At 39.0% G+C, this 23,873-nt stretch overlaps 1 protein-coding gene across 1 annotated transcript; it reads left to right on the top strand.

Moving 5' to 3' along the window:
* Positions 1–50: 50 nt before the first annotated feature.
* Positions 51–23,142, top strand: LOC110113349 (pyruvate dehydrogenase E1 component subunit alpha-3, chloroplastic). The gene is made up of 3 exons (XM_020845898.2): positions 51–483; positions 576–1,353; positions 22,591–23,142. Exons 1-3 carry the CDS (start codon positions 259–261, stop codon positions 22,866–22,868), a joined length of 1,281 nt encoding a protein of 426 aa, XP_020701557.1. The 5' UTR covers positions 51–258; the 3' UTR covers positions 22,869–23,142.
* Positions 23,143–23,873: the final 731 nt, after the last annotated feature.

Here is a 23,873-nt window from a genome sequence, read left to right as displayed (position 1 = left end):
CATGGAAAAGAAATCTAGAGCATAGTTTGTTAATGATTGTTAAAAATCTCTCACCACTCACCGCCTTCTTCCTAAACTTCGTGATTTCCGCATCATTATGGTTAAGGTTAATATATAGTCAACCAATTTGGCGGCCTTTCACACGCCGTCCATCCTCCTTCTCCCTTGTTCTCTTCGCCCCACGCACCTTTCCTCGCGAGGAAGAGTTACATAGGAGGAGAAGGAAGAGCGCCTCCACCTTTGATCACACCTATCATAATGTCCTCCTTCTCTGCCTTGAAGATCCTTCCCTCTCACCCGATCGCGGGAGAATACCGTCGCCACTCCTCCCCCTTTCATGCGGCTCCAGCCAGCCGGCTTTTACGCTCATCCGGCGCCAATTACCTCTCCTCCACGTCCTCCGTCACCGCAGCCGGCCGCCCGGTTCGTGTACTCTCCGCGAATGTCGTCAGCAACGAGAAGCAGATCGGCTCCGCTTTAGCTGTACCGATCCATTCACACCCCGTCGCCTTACCCTAATTTAACCGATCTCACCGTCCGATCTTACAATTATCGTGTTTTTTTTTCTTTCTCAGGCGATCACCTCCAAGGAAGCGCTGGATTTGTACGAAGACATGGTGTTGGGGCGCTCTTTCGAGGACATGTGCGCCCAAATGTACTACCGCGGCAAGATGTTTGGCTTTGTTCACCTCTACAATGGCCAGGAAGCGGTTTCCACGGGCTTCATTCGGCTCCTCACCGCACGCGACACCGTTGTCAGTACCTACCGCGACCACGTCCACGCGCTCAGTAAGGGCGTTCCCGCCCGGGCCGTCATGGCGGAGCTCTTCGGGAAAACCACTGGCTGCTGTCGTGGTCAGGGCGGATCTATGCACATGTTCTCCCGCGAGCACAACCTCATCGGTGGCTTCGCCTTTATTGGAGAGGGCATACCAGTCGCCACTGGCGCCGCCTTCTCGTCCAAGTATCGCCGTGAGGTCCTCAAGGAGAATTGTGATGACGTTACCATAGCGTTCTTCGGCGACGGCACCTGTAACAATGGCCAGTTCTTCGAATGCCTCAACATGGCAGCGCTGTGGAAGCTCCCCATCGTGTTCGTGGTGGAAAACAACTTGTGGGCGATCGGGATGTCACATTTTAGGGCCACGTCTGACCCAGAAATATGGAAGAAAGGGCCGCCCTTTGGGATACCTGGAGTGCATGTCGATGGGATGGATGTGTTGAAGGTCCGGGAGGTCGCCAAGGATGCCGTTGCTAGGGCGAGGAGGGGAGATGGGCCGACACTGGTGGAATGCGAGACGTATAGGTTCAGGGGACACTCGCTTGCTGATCCTGATGAGCTCCGGAATCCTGGTTAGTATGTCTGTCTCAAACCTCTACCCCCTTCTCCCTCTCCTTTCATTTATTTATTTTCATACTACCATCCTTGGAATTATAAATCTATTTTGATTTTTTTTTTTTTGCTTTTTTGATTGAAATGATGTGCTCTGTATGCTTACTCTGACTTGAATTGGCTCTATTAATGTAATTATATGAAACGTATTGCCTCCATTTGCTCTTTCTAGCTTTCATTCTTCGAAAGATTAATTTTTTATATTCTGTTATATTTTTTGATTAATCCTCTGATTAGGTGTTAAAAGGTGGGGCTTTATTTTCGCCAAACCCGTTGATCTGTGCTTTGTTTTATGCGCACACTATGCTCTGCGTTCTGCTTTTCTGATTCCTATGTCATGATACTCTACTTTGAAATACACCAATTCTAAGCAGTCCATACAATTTGGATGCTGCAGTGCTTTCCAAAGTTTCCTTTGGTAATAAGTATTGGAATTAGTGTGTTGGATTCAAATTTATTTGTGGGCAACACATTGACTCTAGTTGAAAGATTAACCAAGTTTTTTTAGAGCAAGAGAGGAAGAGAAGGATGATTGAGAAGGGAAAGCTCTAAACTTCAATTTCCCTATTGCGAATATTAATTGCATGGAGTATAAAATTTCATCTCAACCCTATATTCATAGGGTTAGGAAAGTTATATGAGAGGTTACACCCAAGGAATACTAAAATAAATATATAATTTGACTACTATAGACACGGGGGTATCCATCTCTTGAGTGACCATAGGATACCTTCGGCAAATGCCTATGGTGTGTCTCCGACAAGTTCCTCCAACGGTTCTTCCGATGAATGAGTTTTTTGGTTTAGGTTTTGATTGAATTAGTGAAGTTGTTATTATTGGGTGGATGCATTTCAATCTAATGGGTGCATAAACTTCTATTCAAGGCAAGTTCTTCTAACATTAATACTCCAATTAGACAAGTTCTTCTGAGATAACTGCATCAATTTGGCGAGTTACTTTTAAGGTGAGCGCTTCTTAGGTGGGTACCCTCTCATTGTGGTGAGTGCCCCCTTGGACGAGCTCTTAGTTAACTTCACATTAGTAGATTGTGGTGCAATCAATTTAACAAGTCGAGTCATACTTGAGGTTTAAGGCTTTCCTTCAGTTTTATGTGGTTGGACTTGATAATTCTAAGGGATTAGGCATGAACCCGAATGGTCAAGTTGAATTTATTAAACATATGTAATGTTTTGGGTGGGCTAGGCTAAATGGAACCATCCTTGCTTAAACGTAAATCATTAATGTAATCATGTTGGGTTTCAGTCAAACATGGGTGCTCCAACCAAGAGCATGGTTTGGTCATCCACACTTAATTGGTTAAGTTAACCCCACTCGTAATGTAGTGTAAATTAATAAAACAGTTGGTTTAATAGTGAATCTTCCTAGCATTAATCCAAAATGATTCTTTATTATTGCATCATCATTTTCATTATTAGCCTTATCTTGACTACTTAAAGTTGGCTATTTGAATCCTCATTTTTCATTCACTCCATTTCAATATTTCCTGTTGTGTTAAATCATTCATATTGAAGTCTATTATCAATTGCCTTGTCTTCAATAGATGTAATTCCAATCATTCTTTTAAAATCATTATTCCTTAAATTGACATTTCTATTTTGGGCACTTATCCATTTTGATGTTCTTATTTTTACCATACTCAACTTGAATATCAATGCCTTCCTTACCTCCCTTATCAGCCTAATTGAGGTTTTATAAAATGTAGTCTTTAAGTCTCTATTGTATCCTCTTATTGCATAATACTCTTAAGTCATTTTTCTGTTTTACCTGCCGAACCTTAACTTAAAATATTATATCCTTATTGTTTTCTAGTACATCTAACTTCATTAAAGTTCTTAAATCTCCTATCTAGTTTTGATTATTTAAATATTTCTCTTTTTCCTTAATTTTTATCTAACTTTTTAATAACTCGTTAAAATATATAACTTTTTTTTGTTAACTAACCTCTTCATGAAACTTTCTAGTTTCATTAGTGTTATGTTTTCCTCTTTAAAAAGACAATTATTTATCTTTATAAATTGCTCTTTCTCACACCAACATTGGGTTTCCTTATGTAGATCAATTTATATATTGTCCTAAAACTTTTATGACAATCTTCTTAATATAACTAACCATTTATTGTATCTAAAGTTTGGTTCAACTATATAATTTTGCATATTTCATATTCCTCTTTCTTATTATTTGGCAAATATTTCTTTTGATTAATTTTAACACTTTTAAGATATATGGAGAAAAAGGATTCATGTAGCCGACCCCACATAGTGAGATAAAGGCTTAATTTTTGTTGTTGTTGTGGTGGTGGTGGTGTTTGGTAGTTAAACTTTCTCTAAAAATCATTCTAAAAACTTTGTAAAAAAAATTTCCCATCATTCGTTAGCACTACATGAAAATTAACAATTACCAGCTGCTTTTTCTAGTGGTTAGGTTAAATTTTCCGGCGGTTATAAAAATTACCAGTGGTTCTCCGGCGGTCTAATAACCACCGGTATAAACCGCATAGGAAACGAATTGCGACGGTGAATTTCACTACAGGAAAACAGCTCATTTCCGACAGAATTTCCGGCGGAAGTAAATTCGTCGCAAATACCGGCGGATTTCCGACGGAAATTTTCCAACGATTTTCCGACAAATTTTTTGACTGGTTTTCCTATGGATTTTTTTCGAAGGGCATTTCCGGCGGACTTTCCAGCAGATTTTCGACATAAATTAAAAAATTAAGTTATATTGTAATAACTTATTGTCAAATTAAATTATTTAAATTAAATATATTTTTTTTAAAATATGACTTAAATTATTGAATTTACTAATATAAATTATTTAATTTAATAACATAAATTATAATAAAATAAATTTTAATTTAATTATTTAATAACAAAAAAGTAAATGATTTAAATTTAATCTTAAATTATTTATTCGGAAATGCAATTTTCTGACGGATTTTGGCCATTTTCCGACAAAAATGGACGCCGGAAAATGACGTTTTTCATGTAGTGTTTCCTGCTGTTAATTTTACCGACAGCGTACACAACTGGTAATTTCCGGAGGTCATAGCGCTGGCGATCGCCAGTTAATTACCGGTGGCGTACCGGCCATCTCAATTGCCGGTTTTACCGGCAGCTATATTAACATTCCGACGGTTCAAATAAGTGTCATGTAGTGTAGGATAGGTATATATTTTTTATTTGGTAATTTTTTAGTTTTCAACTATATGATTTTCTCATTTTTAAGTATTTGTTTACTATATCAAAAATAATATTCAACTATGATTATCATATTTATATTTCTATTCCATACTCATAATATATATATAATACACACACACACACACACACACATATATATATATGCTTGTTTAGGTCACCACAAATCAATATCCTCTCTTCAATTTTATGTAATAATAGTTTATCCATTTGTTTCTAAGATTAGAGTTCAAGTTAATGTTGAATCAAATTAAAGGATCATGAGTAGTAAAACCCACATTTATAATGCCCTCACCTATAGTTAATCTCCCTAACTATATTCACCTTAAAAGTTAACTTCTGTTTATTATTAATATATTTTTATTGTTAAACTTCCCAATAGATAATGGCTTATAGCATTTCCCAATGTGTTTGGATTTTTCCCTTAACATTCGCTTTCTAGCAAACCCATAATAAATCTTCTTCTTCTAATTATTGTGGAGACTAATTCTTTTGTATTTTTATTCATTGTTCACAATTTTATGATGATGATGATCATTTTTATCCCTATCCAAGTTATTTGTAGGGTCTATTTTATGATCTTTTCTCCATTCATTCTTCTTGAGTGTGTTACATGTGGTGTTAAACACATTATACACATAATGATAGGCAATTTCTATCAATGTTATCATTAGTTTACTTATATTCCTTCTTAATCCTTAAGCAAATTATTTTTCTACCCATTTTATTAGTGTATTTTCTATTAATCATTATAAAAGCTCTTCAATTTAATCTCCAACACCTAAACTTTGATAGATGCCACTCCCAAACCTGAACATAATTATTTGTCTACTTATCATTTCTAATTTTGCTATACCTCAATCATAATAATCTCAGTTTTGGTGTGCTCATTTTAATCATGATTAAGTTTTTATTGCTTAATATTCATAAGCAAAAGCATAGGTTATATAATTTTACTTTTGTGAAATTTATTCTTATGTCTCCATTTTTACAGTCTTATGCATAATACTTCTAACTAAGACATTACTCTATTTTAATGACATTGTTTTAACATTTGAAGTTATATCATCATCAATATTAATATATAAATATATAAATATAATAGATCCAAGATGGTTTTGTTGAGTCAGAAACAAATAATGCATATCATCTTGTCCAGGCATGAAAAACTTATACTTGATGGTTGTGTTGTTTATTGATCGGCTCTCAACATATATCCTCCATTAATTATCTTTTTTAGGAGTTAGTAAGTCAAGTATATTATGTGGACCAATTCTTTATTGAGGCAACCTTTTCCAAGTAAATCATTTTATTTTATTTTTATTTTTTATTTATTTCACATGTTATGTCAGAGCATCCTATTATGGGAGAGGATTGAAATCTGTGAACTAGAGCAGAATCTTGGCAACTCATTTTGACTAGTCCTTGAGTTTTAGTGTACTAAAACTCAGTGAATATATCTAAGAAATCAACATGTATATGAGTCTTTTATGGAATGTTGCAAAGTTTTTTCACATGGAGCATGTGAAGTAAAGCTAAGTAAAAAAACTCATTTAAGTCTAAATCTTATTTTCTCTGCTCTAAAATCATATCTAAACATGGGTACAGTAGTCTCTTTAGTGTGAAAACCAAAAACAATCTCTCTAATACGTGGAGTGTCAATGGAAATCAACTGCAACTTAGCACTCCTATTTTGATTAGGTACATGCCTTATCTCAGAACTTGATTTGTGTGGTGGTTGTGGTGACGACTTGTCTATTGGCTTGACTCGAAAAAAAATATGGTTTTGCTCTTATATTTAAATATACATGTTTTATCTTAACCATAATATATAATGTTCATGTTATATAAATAGTGACTACTTAACAAGAAGTGGGTTATGTCCATAGATAAGTCATCTTGCTAAATATGATCCTCACAATTACCCATCTCAATAGGCATTAGATAAGTTGATGTAGGGTCTATAAAATCTTTATGATAAAGTAAACAACTTCATTAGTGTCTCCATTTGGTGGTGGTGTCAAAGGTATCAGGGGTTTGGATAAATTTGGTTCAAAAGATTTTAGGCAATCAAAGTGTAGGTTTTTCTTGGAGGAAAAAGGTTAGGAACTTCATATTAAAAGTGTGAAATGTTAGCAAGCTAATGTTGTTATTTTTATGGATTTTGGATTAGTAATTAATGAGTTATGATATTTTCAATCTGGTTACTCACAGCAAGATATTGTCTCTCTATGTTAGCCCTTTTGCTAGGGCATCTTACGTTTTTTTAGGACATCTTAGGATTATTGTGGATTTATGGCCTAAGGAGATTATGAGGGATGCAAGAAAATTTTTTAGAGAGCTTAGAAGAGTGAATATATTTTGAGATTGAGAAAAATTACGATTTTGATTATGTAAAAAAAATGAGAACTGTGTTAGAAAAGAGGACTAATGGTGAGAAAAGATATTTAAAAACTCATCAAATTCTTAGAGAATCAACAATCATATTTATTAGAGAGTGGATCAATCACTAAGCTTTTCCCTATGTAATTTGCACACGCTGAAATAAATTTTATTTAATGAATCCAAAAATACAAAGCAATTTTGTTTTTATAGACATTTTCCAAGCCTAAACAATTTCAGAAGACACTTTGAGCCAAAAATTACTATTCTTTGTATTCACGATTTGTTCTTATATAAAGGGAAATAAATTAAGACAAATAATGCAAAATTTTAGACAAGCATGAAAATTCTAATTAGCAAAATAAGATAGGTATAGTGGTCATAAAACTAAATAATTTTTTAAGATATTTGCTTTAATTGCTGGCATGGTTGACTTACTCATTAAAGGGTCTTAAATTAAGCTTCTTTATTATATTTCAATGATTTTAGAGAGATTATGGTTCATCCACGGGCTTGTATGAAGAGTTTTACTTTATAAATAGCCTAATTCCTAATTGCGTGCCATTGTCTGTAGCGTTATCTTTGGCCTTTATTTTTGTGCTGCATCAACTCCATTAGACCTCAAAGAATTTTGCTCAGTATAGTTAAAATCTAAGTGTGGACGACCATACCATGCACTTGGAGGAGGTTGTGTTTTTTCATTTAAAGTGTGGGCAAGTTTATTTATGACTTCTTTGGTCATCCAATTGTCTTTTGAAGGAGGAGGTTTTTTCATCTAAACAAGAATTTGGGTTATCTGCCTGTTAGTGCATAGAGTTTTTCTAAGATAATGTCATTAATATTTAAGAGCTACAACATATGTAGAATCAACAAAATTTGATTTGTCTCCGTCAACAAGGTTATGTTAAAATCTTAGTCGCCCCTTGACACTTGATCCCACGGCCAGGATGGGAATCCGTGGGAGCCTCACCTGGATCACGCCAATCTTTGTTAAATCTGAGCCATCCCTTGACACTTGATCCCATGACTAGGATTGAAATCCATGGGAGGCTTACCTGGATCACTCCGATCTCCTTCCATATTTGGGTGGCTGATTTTGGAAGGATTATATTAAGGCAATTATGTATGATTCTATAATTATTTATTTCTTTATTAAAATATCTTGTATAGACCTATAAGTATGGGTAGTTTTGTCTAATAAAATGAAGCCTTTTCTCTCTCCAATTCTCTAAATTTAACATGGTATCAAGGCCTTCATTGCCTTGGCCAGAATTCTAAGTTTTTTTACTGTTGGGCTTTTTGAAGGGAAGGCCCGGCCTTCCCTTCAAAAATGAAATCCGTTCGATCAAGAGAGAAATGTTTAGTGCGCCTCGTATAAAGGAGTCGATCGAGAACCCCGTGGTCTATGCATTCGATTGAGAGAGACGAACATCTCGTAAACCTCTCTCGCATGTGTGTGACCGAATTTGACGAGAGTGTCGTATGGCCAAAAGATTCTGTGCGTGTGCTTGGGAGTTGATTGAGCAGTTTGCACTCACCGCTGCGTGTGATCAAGGATGAGCTGGTTCTTGCATTCTGGTTTCTACTCGCATACGTCCATAATAGCCAAGCAAGTGAGAAGGATTCACCTTTCAGTCTTCTTCATGCGGCTATAGAAGGCACACGAGACCCTCTCGTGCGTGCCTACTTGGCGGTTGAATCGAGCGAAGAAGAGGATCAAGAGAAAGAGCGATAGGAATTGCGTGCATATGTGCTTGAGCCGGGATGACTAGCCAGCCTGCATGCTTGTGCTGGTTCCGAATCGAGCAAAGAACAAGCAGTTGAAGAGTTGCTATGGATGCGATCTAGTCGGGCCAAACAAACCTAGGAGCCTCTTGTGCACGTGTTTGCTCTCGATTTTGTCAATTTGGAAGAATAATTAATCTAGTTTCCCTGCTGTCCCGCCAAAGGCCTTTATTACCGTTTCTGGTATCTTGAGGGCTACTGTTCAATACAACCTTCATTACAGTCCTGCACCATGCTGGCTATTGAGATAGCCTTCATCGCCATTCTTTGCCGCAACAATATTTGAAGCTAATTCCTCCCAAAACTTTAGCAAATGAATGACTTATGGTACACCAAGGGACTTGATAACTCTACTTTTTGAGGACTAATTACCAAGTTAGAAATGACTGATCTGCATTCTCCAACTTGAGGGGGAGTGTTAAAATCTCAGCCATCCATTGACACTTGATCCCACTGCCAGAATGGAAATCTGTGGGAGGCTCACCTGGATCACGCCAATCTCTATTAAATCCAAGCTGTCCCTTGACACTTGATGGCTAGGGTGGGAATCCGTGGGAGGCACACCTGGATCACGATGATCTCCTTCCATATTTGGGTAACTGATTTAGGAAGGATCATATTAAGGCAATTATGCATGATTCTATAATTATTTGTTTTATTATTAAGATATCTTGTATAGACCTATAAATATGAATAGTTTTCTCTAATAAAATGAAGCCTTTTCCCTATCAAATTCTCTAAATTTAATATATTATCTTGCAAATCTTGAGTTTTAAGAATTCTCCGATAAGATAGTATATCCTCAATATTAAAAATGAAAGTTATATATATCAAAAAGTAATTCTAGGAGATAAATATTTGATTTAGGTTTCTTAAGGATTTTGAGTGGACCATAAACCTGAGTTTGAATCTTACTATATTTAGTTGGATAATGCTTAAGGTGAATTTGAATTATTAAGACAATATTGCCCTCAATTTATTCTTTAAAAGTGTCTTTAGACTTTATTGCATTTATGTATAGATTATTAATAATGCTTAGGGAGAATTTGAATTAAGACATTTTTACTTTCAATTTGTTCTTTAGAAGAGTCTTTAAACTCTTGCATTTATACATTGATTATTACCTTTTAGATTTCTTGCTTTATTCGTTCAGATAGATCGTGAAAATTTTGTGCAAATATGCGTGCAATATTAAAAAATGAATGATGAGAAATAATTATCATGTCAATTTGTTTATTTTGGTTATAACCATAAGCAAATTTGAAATGTGTTTTCTAAGTTATTCTAGAATTAATTCTGCCATATAAAAACTCAATAGTAGGTGATGTAAGTCCAAAGTACTGATATTTTGATTTACTAAATACCTAAATATCTATAAACTGCTTCTATCTGCTTGTCTGTTAGGAGATGGAATGCAAATAAAAAATGTAGTTGTATTTTGAATAGTTTTCATAGTGTTTTTCAAAATATGAAATAAATCTAACATTCTTATTTGAAAATATTGTTGATGGTAATCCATGTATTATGATATTTTTTTTTTAAAAGTTCAGCTATGTGGAGGACATTATTATTTTTGTTCGGGATAAAAACTACGCTATTTCGGAGAACCTATCAACAACGACTAAATATTTATCATATTCGTGATAAGTTTTGTTGATCATAAAATGAAATCTATGAAGAGATTCTCTCAAGGTCGATAGGAGACTCATAGAATAGTGTTTTTGTCAGGTTTTTGCTTAGTTATTTTGGTAAATTTGTAGGTGAGATAATAGACAATGATGCATTCAAAATATCTTTTTAGGAAGGGCCAAAATGATCTTTATTCTATCAACTTAATGTTTTTATCCCTGTCAACGTCCCACAATACGTCTAGAATGAAGCTCATTGATCAAGAAATATTGAATGGATGAACTAGTGATGTAAAGCTTATTTTATAGATAAAAATAGCTATGACAAATAAAAAAGTTGCTAGTTGAAGAACGAGGTTTATCTATGTGGTTTAAAGAGAAACCCGTCCAACTTCTACAACAGCTTGTCGAGGATGATAAATTTGAGAATAATTTTAGCTCCTATAGAGTTAATGCCTTGCCGAGTATATCGTTAAGATTCATTTTCAAACGATTTAACATTATTAAGGACGTGACACATGTCATATAACATGTGATTTTGCTGCTAAATGGCATCATATCTAAACAGTTATGATTGGGGTCCTCTAATTGGTTGTTTTTTCATTAAATAACACTATTAAATTATGGTCACGTTCTTAGAATGTATATTTGTCAATGACTCAAATCCCTTAAGTAATGAATCAAAGGGTATATTTGATAAGGCACAAAGCCCTTTTTCAACTAAGGTTGGCTCGAATATGCCATTTAGGCAAACATCTATCACAAGTCTACATTGTAATATTGGATGAAACAACTCTTGAAGATCCTTCGATAGTGTTGGATTGATTATCTCCTCTAAGGAGAGTAGGGACCACGACAATCCAGAATGATGGAACAGTGAGATCTTTTAATATAGTTTGTTATCAATCTTTCATCATCCAGTTTAGTATATCTTGGTAAATTGCAAACACTAAAAATCCAATTTAATGCTGAAATTGCTCTATTATATTTTGGGTACTTAGTATTTATCTAATGACTGACCTTCATCTAAAATTTTATCTTGTTGCCGAGAGGAGTAATTTACCATTGGGGCTTGAGCATATAATAAAAGCTTGAAACTGAATCATAAAGTCCTTGTGAAATGAAGGCAAAATCCTTGGACAATATTCATACTGAAAATTTGGGTTGTAACATAGTTCTATTATAACTTGTTAGACCGTTCCCTATTAGACCGATCCAACTGGCCCCTTTTAATATGTCGGTTCAAATTTACTAAACAAGGGGCGGCGACAAGAGAGAGAGAGAGAGAGGAGGTGGGGTCCACTAGAGATTCAAATTCAAATGTTTGGAGCCAAAGGAGGGGGCAGTAAGGGCTAATCTTTTTTTTTTTGGCTTTAATGATGAATTGTATTTTTTTTTTTACTCTTTGGATAATTAATTGTATGCTTTAAGAATGAGGAAGGAATTAGGGTTAGGGTTAGGCTTTGTTTTGGTGGCTGATTTGTGGAGTTCTTGTCTTGGTGTCATGGGCCTTTGATTCGTCAAGGGATTGGGAGAGAATGATCTTCCTCTCGAATTGAGGATAAATTGTATCTTGCTTTATTGTTTCCGTTGTTTGATTTCCACCTTAAAAAAACTATTGTTTTGTTATTTTTCAATTAGATTTGTGAAGTTTCCTTGCTGTTTTCTTCAATCTTGCTAGGGTTTACTTGAAATATTCAAGGATTTCCTATCAAATTGCTATCAGAGCGGATTTTGGGACCAATCATGGGCTGATTTCTAAAAAATCAGTAGTGATTTTTGTCCGAAAGGGAGAATTTTTCACCGTCTTTATCAAATTCTATATTTTTTAACCTACAAATATTCCAGATGGCGGCCAAGATGGTTGATGCATTGGAGGGATGCTTTGAAGGAGAGATGAGTCAAATCATAGCAATGGTGGAAGATAGAATTTCATCCATAGAAGACAATGTTTCATCAGTGGAAGGCAATATTTTTGATCTTCATGAGATGGTGAAGAAGATATTGGAAAATCAAATCCAAACGGCGACGCCAAAGTCAAAAGGACCAGCGGCTAGAATGACAAATTCTGAGTTTTGTGTGAGGGACGATGAGGTGTAAATCATGGAAGAAAGAGGAGGAAGGTATTGAGGGAGGCATGGGTATGAGGGGCATGAATTAAGGGGTGCTGGTTGGGGAAGAAAAGAAGGAGAATATGGATGAAAGGGTGTTGATTTTGAAGGCAAGAGTGGACAAAGAGAAGAGGGGACAAAGTGAAGAGGGGTTTGTGTTTGAATGTAGGAGGGAAGATACGGAGACTAAGGGAGGGCTAAACACTTGGGAAAGGGGAAACTATGAGAATAAGGGGAAACGGGGGAGATCAGGAGTTGGGAAGCTAAAGATGATCATTTTTGACGGGGGACACACATGGGTGGTTCTTTAAGGTGGAGATGTATTTCATTATCAATGAATTGATAGAGGAGGACAAATTGATAGCAGTAAGGCTATGTTTGGAGGTGAAGGCGCTATCGTGGTATCAGGGGAGGGACTAGAGGAGGCCCATACGGGACTGGAGAGAGTTGAAGGAGTGCTTACTAGAATGTTTCCGAACAGGCAAGTGAGGGGACTTCTATGAGCAGTTCTTTGCATAAGTACATGATGACTCAATGGCAGACTACCGCAAGAGGTTTAAGTACTTGGCTAGCCAGGTGGAGCGTCTATTAGAAACGGTGCTGGAAGGAAACTTCATGAAGAGAATCAAATTTGAGGTCTGACCTGCGGTGAGGGTCATGAGACCTCGTGACTTGGGAGAGGCGATTGAGCTGACACAGTTGGTGGAAGATCAGAGGTGTCTAGAGAGGGGAGCCAGGAGCAGCAGTTCAGGTGGCTCTTACGGGATGACTACCACTCTCCTAGCACCCAAGGGTCCTGTAGCAGGTGGATTTCGTGAGACTATGAGGGAAAAGCCAATAGGAGGGAGTGGGGGAAATTGCAAGAGATTGACGGAGAGGGAGTGCAGGAGAAGAGGGCGAAGAGATTATGCTTCAGGTGCGATGTGAAGTATACTCAAGTGTATAGGTCTAAGGATCAAACTCTTTAAGTTCTCACCGTCTTTGATGATGACGAAACTGAGGGGGTGAGGGAGAGGTAGAGGGAGAGATGGATGACAATCTGCATCTCGATGTGGCAGAGGTATCTCTGAACTCACTGGTAGGATTCACACCGAATCATTACCATGAAGGTAAAAGGGGAAATAGTAGATATGGAGGTGGTGGTGCTAATTGATATTGGGGCTACCCATAATTCATTTCCACACAGGTCGTAGAACAATTGGGAGAGAAGTTGGTGGATAGAAGCTATTATGGGGTAATGATGGGTACGGGAAAGGTGGTGAAAGGCCAAGGGATTTGCAGAGGAATGGTGTTGACCATCCAAGGAATTCAGGTGAGCGAGGATTTTCTCCCACTGGAGTTAGGAAGTATTGATGTCATCCTATGGATGAAGTTGTTGTAGAACTTGGGAGACACCAAGGTCAATTAGGGTCAATTGGGGAGCACTCACGATGGAGTTGATGGTGGATAAGAGAAAAGTGGTAATAAGAGGAGATGCAAGGCTATCCAAGGCCATCATATCTCTCAAAACCATGGTGAGAATTATACAAGTGTGGGAGGGCTTTCTAGTGGAGCTGCACAAACTGGAGGGTGTTTAGTTGGAAGAGGGAGGGGACATACCTCTCTCAGTACAGTTGTTGATTCAACGATTCTATGAGGTTTCTCAACCACCTCAGAGATTGCCACCACCAAGGGAGCTCCTACATACTATCACCTTGAGGGAAGGTGTGTCAACCATCAACGTCTGGATTTACTGCTATCCTCAATTTTAGAATGATGATATTGAAAAGTTGATTAGAGAAATGTTGGAGGCAGGAATTATTAGGCCTAGTGTTAGTTCTTTTTCTAGCCCTATATTACTGGTTAAGAAAAAAGATCACAATTGGAGGCCTTGTGTCGACTACATGGCAGTAAATAAGAAGGTTGTGTTGGACAAGTTTCCCATACTAGTGATAGAGAGCTGTTGGATATGTTGAGTGGAGCAATGATCTTCACCAAAATAGATCTTAAGTCAGGATATCATCATATACGAATAAAGAAGGAAGATGTGTCCAAGACTTCTTTTCGAACTCATGAGGGGCATTATCAGTTCTTAGTGATGCCTTTTGACCTCACTAACGCTCCAGCCACATTTCAATCACTTATGAACAAGAACTTCAGATTATATCTTAGGCGATTTGTCTTGGTTTTCTTTGACGATATCCTAGTTTATAGCAGGACGGATAAGCACCGTGAACACTTAAGGAGGGTATTAGAGGTGTTGCAGGAGCATCAACTGAGGGCCAACCTAAACAAAATGCTGTTTTGCCGAGGCCAGTGTAGAGTATTTGGGCCATATTATATCTAAAGAGGGGGTGGCAGTAGATCAATCAAAAATTGAAGCGATGTTGAGATGGCCAGTGCCCAAGAATCTGAAGGAGCTGAGATGAGTCCTAGAACTGGCAGGATACTATAGGTGGTCCGTGAAGGGGTACAGCACCATAGCATGGCCACTGACAGAGCAGCTGAAGAATGATGAGTTCCTATGGGGGGAGGTGGCCGCAGTAACCTTTAAGAGCTTGAAGAAGGCTATGACTATTATACCAGTCTTAGCACTATCGAACTTCACTCAGCTGTTCATGATGGAGACAGATGCTTTAGGATATAGATTAGGGGCAGTGCTCATGCAGAATCATCGACCTATTGCCTAGTTCAGCCAAGTATTGATAACTAGATCCAAGCTAAAATCAATTTTTCAGTCGGAGTTGATGGGCATTGTATTAGCCATCCAGAAGTGGCGGCTCAACTTATTAGGTAGGCATTTCATTGTCCGAACAGACCAGTGGAACCTGAAGTACTTGTTGGAACAGCGAATGGTGACAGAGGAACATCAGTGGTGGTTGTCCAAATTGTTGGGGTATGATTTTGAAATCTAATACAGACCGAAAGTGGAGAACAAGGCGGCAGATACCTTGTTCAATTGTATTTGGGCGGGGGGGGTTGCAGCGACAACAGCATCGATCCTGTTGATGCTAGATTGGGAGGCCATCAAAGAGGAGAGTGCCTGGGATGAGGAATTGGGAAAGCTTAAGGTTGATTTATTGAAGGAAGGGAGTAGCCACCTTGGGTATTCTTTGGAGGGGGAGAGACTTCTATACTAGTTAAGGGTTGTGATGCCTAAGACATCAGTCCACATTCTAAACTTGCTCCATGAGTTTCAAAAGAGAGTTGTTGGGGTCACTTAAGGGTGCAGAAGACATACAGGATATTAGCTGTAGACTTGTACTAGCTGCCGCAACGCCGCCCGCCGGACGGCCTGCTGATTTGATACGGAACTCGCCTGCCTCGTCACGCCCCATTGCGGCAACTATTTTCCCGCCATTTTTTGAACCCGGTTCAGTAGGTGCTCCGGTCATGGCGGGTGTTTTGGTTAGGTCCCCTCTCCTCGTGGACCGGGTTGGCTTGCAAGCCAGTTTTCCCCTGCTTAAAGCCGACTCGTCCCTCCCGGTCGAGACCATCTTCCTGCCAATCCCTACTCCCGTGACAGTTCCCCTCTTCCTCCAATGGTCGTTGCTCCCCCGAACCTTTCCCTCAAGGATGACGAAGACATGATAGATCCTAGCATGGCCTCGAGCGCCTCGTCGGGCCACAATGGAACGCTCTCCAGCTCCGAGAGCTCCCCCACCCCTTCGAATTCAATGGACGCTGCTTTTGACAATCGCAACATGGAGACTAGGGAGGTCTTTGTTGCTTTTTTTGGCCTCCCATTCTGTCGCGTACGGTCCCCTAGCCGGGGGTTTCGTCGATTCCCTCCCTGCCTCCCCGTCTGGGTCTACATAGGCTGCCGCCACCACGCCTCATGGGGATGCATTAGCTACGGCTAACCCCCCAGCTACCCCAGTGGAGTTTGGGTCTGCTACGTTGCTTTTTGCGGCTGCTGACGTTAGGGAGCCCCCCGGCTGTTCCTCCGTACCCCGCTATGCGGCCAACAGGTCCATTCGCTTAGAGCCATGTTTAGCTTATAGTTCTTGATAAGAGGTATACCGACGCCATTTTTGTAGGGGACACTCTTCAACCCAACCCAGACACGGTTTTCGACTACCAAGCGAAGCTTCCAATGGCTCTGTTCGGCCACCTAATCGGGCGACGAGTCTCGTTCTCCTACCTCCTAAGCGAGCTTCGCCGCAAGTGGTTTCATTTTGGTGAATTCCAGATCATCACCATCGGTCCCCATTCATTCCTCTGCGTCTTCCAGAGTGTGGAGGCCCGCAATCCTGTCCTCTAGGGTAGCCCTTGGATTGTGGCAGGGAGACTCATCAGGATGGACCGGTCGATGCCGACCTACTCCCCAAATTCCCTTTTGGGGCTTACTTCCTCAATCTTGGTTCTCCTACCTCAGCTGCCACTTTATTGGGACCACGAGAATCTCATCAGAATTGCCAATGTCATCGTACACCCCTTGTGGATGGATGCCCACACCGGCACTTGTGGTATGATCCTCCTTCGCTCGCCTCTGTGTTTGCCTAGACCTATCCAAGAAGCTACTCCTTAGGATTTGGATTCAGGGAGTTTACGGAAGGTTTTTTCAACGGATAGAATACGAAGGCCTATCAATTTTCTTCTTCAACTGTGGTTTAGTCGATCACACCGTCGAAGCCTGTCCTGCTGGTCAGGCTGGGCCCTCCCATCCCCCTCTGGTCACCGCCACTGACAAAAGCCCCCTTTCCCCCTGGTTACGAAAGGTCAACATCCCGAGTTGGGCAAGTTAAACCTTGTGGAGAGAAGACCCCGAGTTAAGAGGCAGCCCCAAAGCCCCCCCCCCCACCCCCCACCCCCCCCCCCCCCCCACCCTCCTTCTTGTTGCCTTCTCCGTTCGAAATAAGAGGGGCCCTGAGGTGGGGGCCATTCCTCCGTAGCTCGGGCCTGCAGGGCCAGATTAACTCCGTCCCCTTTTGACCCCAAGGAAAAACAGATTGCGCGTTCGTCTGACAGCTCCCTCCCTCCCCCGCCGAAGAAGCAGACCACCGAGCTTCTCTATTTAGCCCAGAGACAGCTACTGGAGCTTGGGCCCATTTCTGAGGCTCCAGAAGAGGAAGAAATGGTTTTGTGCTGATCCTTTTACCGGGACGAGTCCCCTTAGGCGGTTGAAATTGTGGGACCTCTCCGTCCGGAGTGTAATGGTTTTCTTGTTGGGGCCACTACCCAACCGTGCTTGGTTGTTTTATTCTCTGTTTTGGTTGCCAACCCCCCCCCCCCCCCCTCGCGCTGAATCCCTCTCCCCTCCCTCCCAGGCCCCATGGGTTCCCTAGCTGGGCCCCCCTTGTCGTGTAAAGGGTGTTTCTCTTTTTTGTTGGGTTGTCAGCTTCTCATGTTGGCTCCGACCTTTTTGTTTTGCTTTTGGCTTCTTCCCCCGTGGGTTTTTGTGCTGGGGGTTGTGTTTTTGGTGGGTTATGTGCCCCTTGGCTTTGTACTTTCTTTTCTTTAATGCAAAATGCATATTTTTCAAGGAAAGGGATGCATAAGGATGTGGAGGAAATGGTAGTCATAAGTAAAATCTGTTAGAGGAACAAGTACATGGTCATGTCTCTAGGAGGATTACTATAGCCGTTAGCTTTACCAGATCGGTATGGGAGGAGGTATCCATGGATTTCATAGATGGGCTATCCCGGTCAGAAGGGTTCAAAGTGATCCAGCTGGTGGTGAACCGGTTAAGTAAGTATACTCATTTCATTCTCCTACGACATCCGTACACCATAGTAACAGTGGCATCATAGTGATAGTGGCATCATTATTATTCAGAGAGCTGGTTAGACTACATGGAGTATTAGAGGTCATAATATTCGATAGGGATAAGGTGTTCCTTTACCATTTTTTTTAAGAGGAGTTATTCAGACTATAGGGGACAGTATTGAATAGGAGCACCTCCTACCACTCACAGACGGATGACTAAACGGAAGTGGTCAACAGGAGCTTGGAAACTGACCTTAAGACGCTTTGTATCAGAGACACCCAAGTTATGGGCCAAGTGACTAGCATGGGCTAAGTATTGGTACAACACCTCTTATCATTCTACTTCTCAGATGACTCCATTCAAGGTGTTGTATGGAAGGAACCCTCCTCATCTTAATGCATTTTGGGCATAGGAGCACACCAATTTTGTCAGTAGAAGAGTACCTAGAGGAGCGAGACCGATGCTAGAAGAATTGAAGAGGCATCTACTGAGGGCCCAGGAAATTATGATGAACAAGCTAATGGTCGCCAACAGCAGAAATGAGGAGCTTGCACCAAGGTATTTTGGGCCCTTTTAATTATTGGAGAAGATAAAAAAAGTAGCATATAAGCTGAAATTGCCATCCACAACAACAATACATCCTTTTTTTTCATGTCTCACAGCTAAGGAGGGCGATTGGGGAGCATGCAGCCAGTTCTGAGCTACCAATGACATTAACAGAGGACTTGGAGGTGATATTGGAATCATTTGAGTTGCAAGGGGTGCGCCAGGGAGAGGGAGGGGTAAATGAAGTGTTGATCAAGTGGAATGATCTTCTAGATTATGAGGTGACATGGGAGCTTTATGAGAGCGTGAAGCGTTAGTTTTCCTATTTTCACCTTGAGGACAAGTTGGTTATTTGAGAGTGTGTTAATGTTAGACCGGTCCCTATTGGACCAGTCCAACCAGCCCCTTTTAATGGGCTAGTTCAGGTTTAAAAAAGAAGGGATAGCGGCAAAAGAGAGAGAGGAGGTGGGGTCTGTTGAGTCTAGTGAATAGGTTGTTAAGCCTAAGTGATTGTCACATGGCTAATTAAGAGGGGGGGTGAATTGGTAATTTAAAAGTTATACTTCTACTCTTGGATTTTTAGAAAACCCTTTTAATTATTAATGCAAGTTAAATTTAAAGTTTAAAAATAAACTTTTCAATCAGAGTAAACAATTTGCAATTAACTTAAATGCGGAAGAAAAATAAGAAAGAACACACTAGATTTATAGTGGTTCGGTCAAACCTTGACCTACATCCACTCCCCGGAGGCACCCTCCGAGTATTGCACTAATACCACAAAGTGACTCTCCTTTTGCCCCCAACGCAAGGTGGAGAAGTCTGTACAAAATCACTTTCACCTTCCCCGGTGCGGCGGAGTAGCCGGGTTATTTGGCACCAAAGAGATCTTCTTCTAGCCAAAACTTCCTTCAAGACGACCCTTGAATCCGATGGTACTGAGGTGCAAGTTCGCCGGAGCAACCGTGTGAATATCCCCTCCACACTCTCTTGAAATCCCCTTCAAGGATCTTCTCCCTCTCAAACTCCACCCTTTCCTCTCTCCCTTTCAAGTTCTCTTCTAGTTTTCTCGAAAAGAACGAAGACACAATAACTGTCAAAGATACACTTTGTCGTTCTTTTACACTCTCCAAGTGTCGACAGAGAACCGGACCGATGTTGTTGAACTTCACTTGAGAGCCTTCAAAGGAGATGGGCAGAAACAAAGAGATCTTCTTCTTCAAGTAACCTTGTGAATCCCTCACAAACCCCTCACTTGATCTCTCACACTTCACTCTTACAATATCTCCCAAACACTCACAGTCAATGATCCCTCTCAAGAGAAAACAACTCCAAAGGCACTTGTAATAGTTTATAGGAGTCCTTATATAGAAAGGAGAAGAAAAATCGTCCAAAAAACTGTTAAAATCATGTTTTTCTGCGCACTGGATTGTCCCGTACGAACCTGAGTTAGTACGGACGAACTGTGTAAAAAACTGTCCCGTACGAACCAATTTCATCCTGCGACGAAATAGGTTCATCCCGGGACAAAATATTTCGTCCGGTACGAACAGTTATATCAAAGGTCGTTTCCGAAAACTGCAAAACATTGCCAGAAACTGCCATAGTCGGTTCCCTTCGTCCTGGGACGAAAATATTTCGTCTTGGACGATCAGAACTTAGAAAAAATATTTTTCTTCAGTTCCCATTCATTCCATTGTTCTTACGATGAGATAACTGACTTGATCGTCCCGTTCGAACTATGTTCGTCCCGTACGATCAGTACAAAATATTTAAGATCACCTTAAGTGTGTGTTTTAATTCACTCAATTTACAATCACTCCCTTTCAAGTTTATTTCAAAGAAAAGTACAAGCTTCAAATCATAGAGTATTTCATGATGAATTGATTTTGAAGTCTTCGTTTGTCTGGAGTTCGATTGTCCTGAAATTTAGTCCACACAAGAGTAAAAACAAATCTTCCAAAAAATGTTAGGAGATAACAACACATAAAATAATAATATTTGGAATCATCAAAACTATACAAGTTGCAAGAATATAAAACATGCAAATAGCAACTTTCCTAACATGGTCCACTAGAGATTCAAATTCAAATGTTTGGAGCCAACGGAGGGGCTTGCAAGGGCTAATTTGTCTTTTGGCTTTAATGATTAATTATATGCTTTAAGTTTGAGGGAGGAACTAGGGTTAGGGTAAGGCTTTGTTTTGGTGGCTGATTTTCGAAGTTCTTGTCTTGTTATCTTGGGTCCTAGATTCATTTAGGGATTGAGAAAGAATGATCATCCTCTCGAATTGAGGATCAATTGTATCTTGCTTTATTATTTCCATTGTTTGATTTCCATCATAAAAAAACTACTGTTTTGTTGTTTTTCCATTTGATTCGTGAAGTTTTTTCATTGTTTTCCTCAATCTTGTCAGGGTTTATTTGAAACATTCAAATATTTCCTATCATAACTCTTCTCATGAAATGTGAGTATGCTAGGGTGCGAAATTTTCGAACCACATGGTTTAGTTCAAATATTGTTAATGCGTGTCTCAGGTTGGACTATACACGAATATTAGAACAGTAAATGATGCTAAAAAAATATTTGGAACGTTATGATTCACATATAACATATTGAACTATGTAATGCAAATTTTAATGTTGAGATGTAGATCGAAATTCATTTCTATACATACCTTTAGAACTGAACTAGTTGCTACATGCATGTGAAAATTTGTTCTAGCTGCTTACTTTTATTGTGATTAGCCTTTCCTAAATGAAGTATGCAGCGCTCATTGATTTAACCAGCGAATTTGGAAAATCAAGACAATAGGTTGCCGTTCTTAGAATGGACCATATTTTATAGTTTAGCCATGTGATGCCAAGCTATGCATTCCTTTTAAAATTATTTCTACATAGGCTGTATGCCATAATCATTTATTAATGCTGAAGGGATAGGTAGTGAAGAAAGAAGTTTATGGCAGAGTTGGGCTGCTTACAAGTTTACATGAAAAAAAATTAGCTCGCACAGCATATGCAAATGTAAGACTTAGCTGCAGAAGCTGGAGACATTTTACTCATTGTAACTAGACACCTAGTATATGAAAGATTGTAATTAATAAATTTATAGCCTGTCTAAAATCCTTTTTTTTTTAAAACATATTTGCTTACTATATATTTTATTTATTTTTATTTTTATTTTTTTTAAATAAATAAAAAATTTTAAGCACTAAAAAAAAGTTGATTGGAGTATTTTTAGAATAAATATCAGACTATCCACAGTGACCCACTACTGGACACCATTGCTTCCAGTTGGCTATTGTCGGTAGACAATCATAGCCTCTGTTAGTCGCCTCTATTTTTGTCGACCAATATCAGCACCACCAGCCACCATGGCATCCGCCATAGTTGCCTTTCCTTTTGCAGTCATTGCTCTGCTGACGACTACCACCACCACCACTATTACCACCGTTGTTATCTTAATGACTGTCATCGTTGCACCGCTATCGTTGCATCGCTAATGATGGCCTTTTCTTCCACGTAAATCTTTTTATTCAAAATTCAGAAATGGTTTCAAGATATTAAAAATGTTTTATTTCAAATTCCAATATAATCAAAGTAAAATAAAAAAAATACAAATAATCTCATATGGCCCCTTAATGAGGTTATTTATTTATTTATTTATTGTGAAGGCACTATATTTTTATTTGTTTTCTGGGTCTTATTATTGATAATGTTCTTATATGAAATTTGGATCATTGCGTAACGGATCTTTAAGGGCTCAATTGGTTTATAAACGAGAAAGCCGGTTGCACTTTTGGTATGGAGTCTTCTGATGCTCTTTCTTTCTATTTCGGCAGATGAGAAGGCTCGCTATTCTTCCAGAGACCCCATCGCTACCCTGAAGAAGTATGTTCTTGAACATAATCTTGTTTCTGAGTCTGAGCTCAAGGCCATTGATAAGAAGATTGATGAGTTGGTTGAAGAAGCTGTGGAGTTTGCGGATTCAAGCCCAGCTCCTCCTCGAAGCCAACTGCTTGAGAATGTCTTTGCAGACCCGAAAGGCTTTGGAATTGGTCCTGATGGAAAATACAGGTGTGAGGATCCAGGATTCACGCAGGGTACCGCGCAAGTGTAGAGATTCTGTAACTCCATTGCTCATTCTTGTTCAAAAAGGTACTTTTCAGTATTTTGATGTAGTCTGATTAGTAGCAAATTATCCTCTTTTCACCATCCTATTCTATTTTCTCATTAATGCCAATATTGCTACGTCTTCGGCTGCATTTCTTTGTCCAACTATTAAGACGTGTGAGTTCAGGTTTAGCTTATTTTTGGCAAGTATTGTTTATGACACTATGAAATTGATATTGTTGTATCTAATATTCCTTATATGGTGGCTGTTTTATTTTTAATTGACCTGGTGGTGGATAGCATTGTTTCTTTGTGGGTTTTCTTGATGACATCTCCTATTGTTATTTGTTCCAAAAATGATGGGTGCCCAAAAGGCTTAATATTCGCCGTCAATAATTTTACAAAACAGTAAGAAAATTGTCCTAAATAAAACGTGTTATAAAAATCAAGAGTTCAGTTTTTTCAAGTAACACTTTTTAAGTGATGTAGGTTTTGTTTTGTACGGCTTTCTTGCTATTGCTTTTAGCAACATTTTAATATAATTTTTTTAATTTTCTTACTAAAAAGTTGCTTTACGAAACAATAAAAATATCATCCCAAATGTAGCAGCAATGTGGCTACCAACTACTCAAAGAATTGAGTTAAACAAAACCTTGCCTAATTCATATTCATCTTATTATTGTTGTCCTACCTGAAATCTTCAATTTGAACGCGTAAAAGCAAGTAAATCTTGTTCAGTAGAATTCCTGAAAGAACGTTAATTGTCACATAATATATGTCTCATTATGTGTGCAATTTGTTAAAGAACGATACATATTAAGCTGGATAATGAAGTTATAGTAATAAAATAACGCATCAGAAAGTTCATGTTGCAGGGCAATTTGTAGGTGATATCACATGATGTAATACCATTAGATGCATAACATGTAATCATAAAAAATCCATATTTATGGAATAAGAATGTTGTATATTTTTAATAGAAGTAAAAGTATGTGATCGCCTTTGCCCCCTA

The sequence above is a fragment of the Dendrobium catenatum genome, unplaced genomic scaffold (assembly GCF_001605985.2).
Source record: "Dendrobium catenatum unplaced genomic scaffold, ASM160598v2 original_scaffold_30490, whole genome shotgun sequence".
NCBI lineage: Eukaryota > Viridiplantae > Streptophyta > Magnoliopsida > Asparagales > Orchidaceae > Dendrobium > Dendrobium catenatum.
This window is presented reverse-complemented; position numbering and strand designations above follow the sequence as displayed.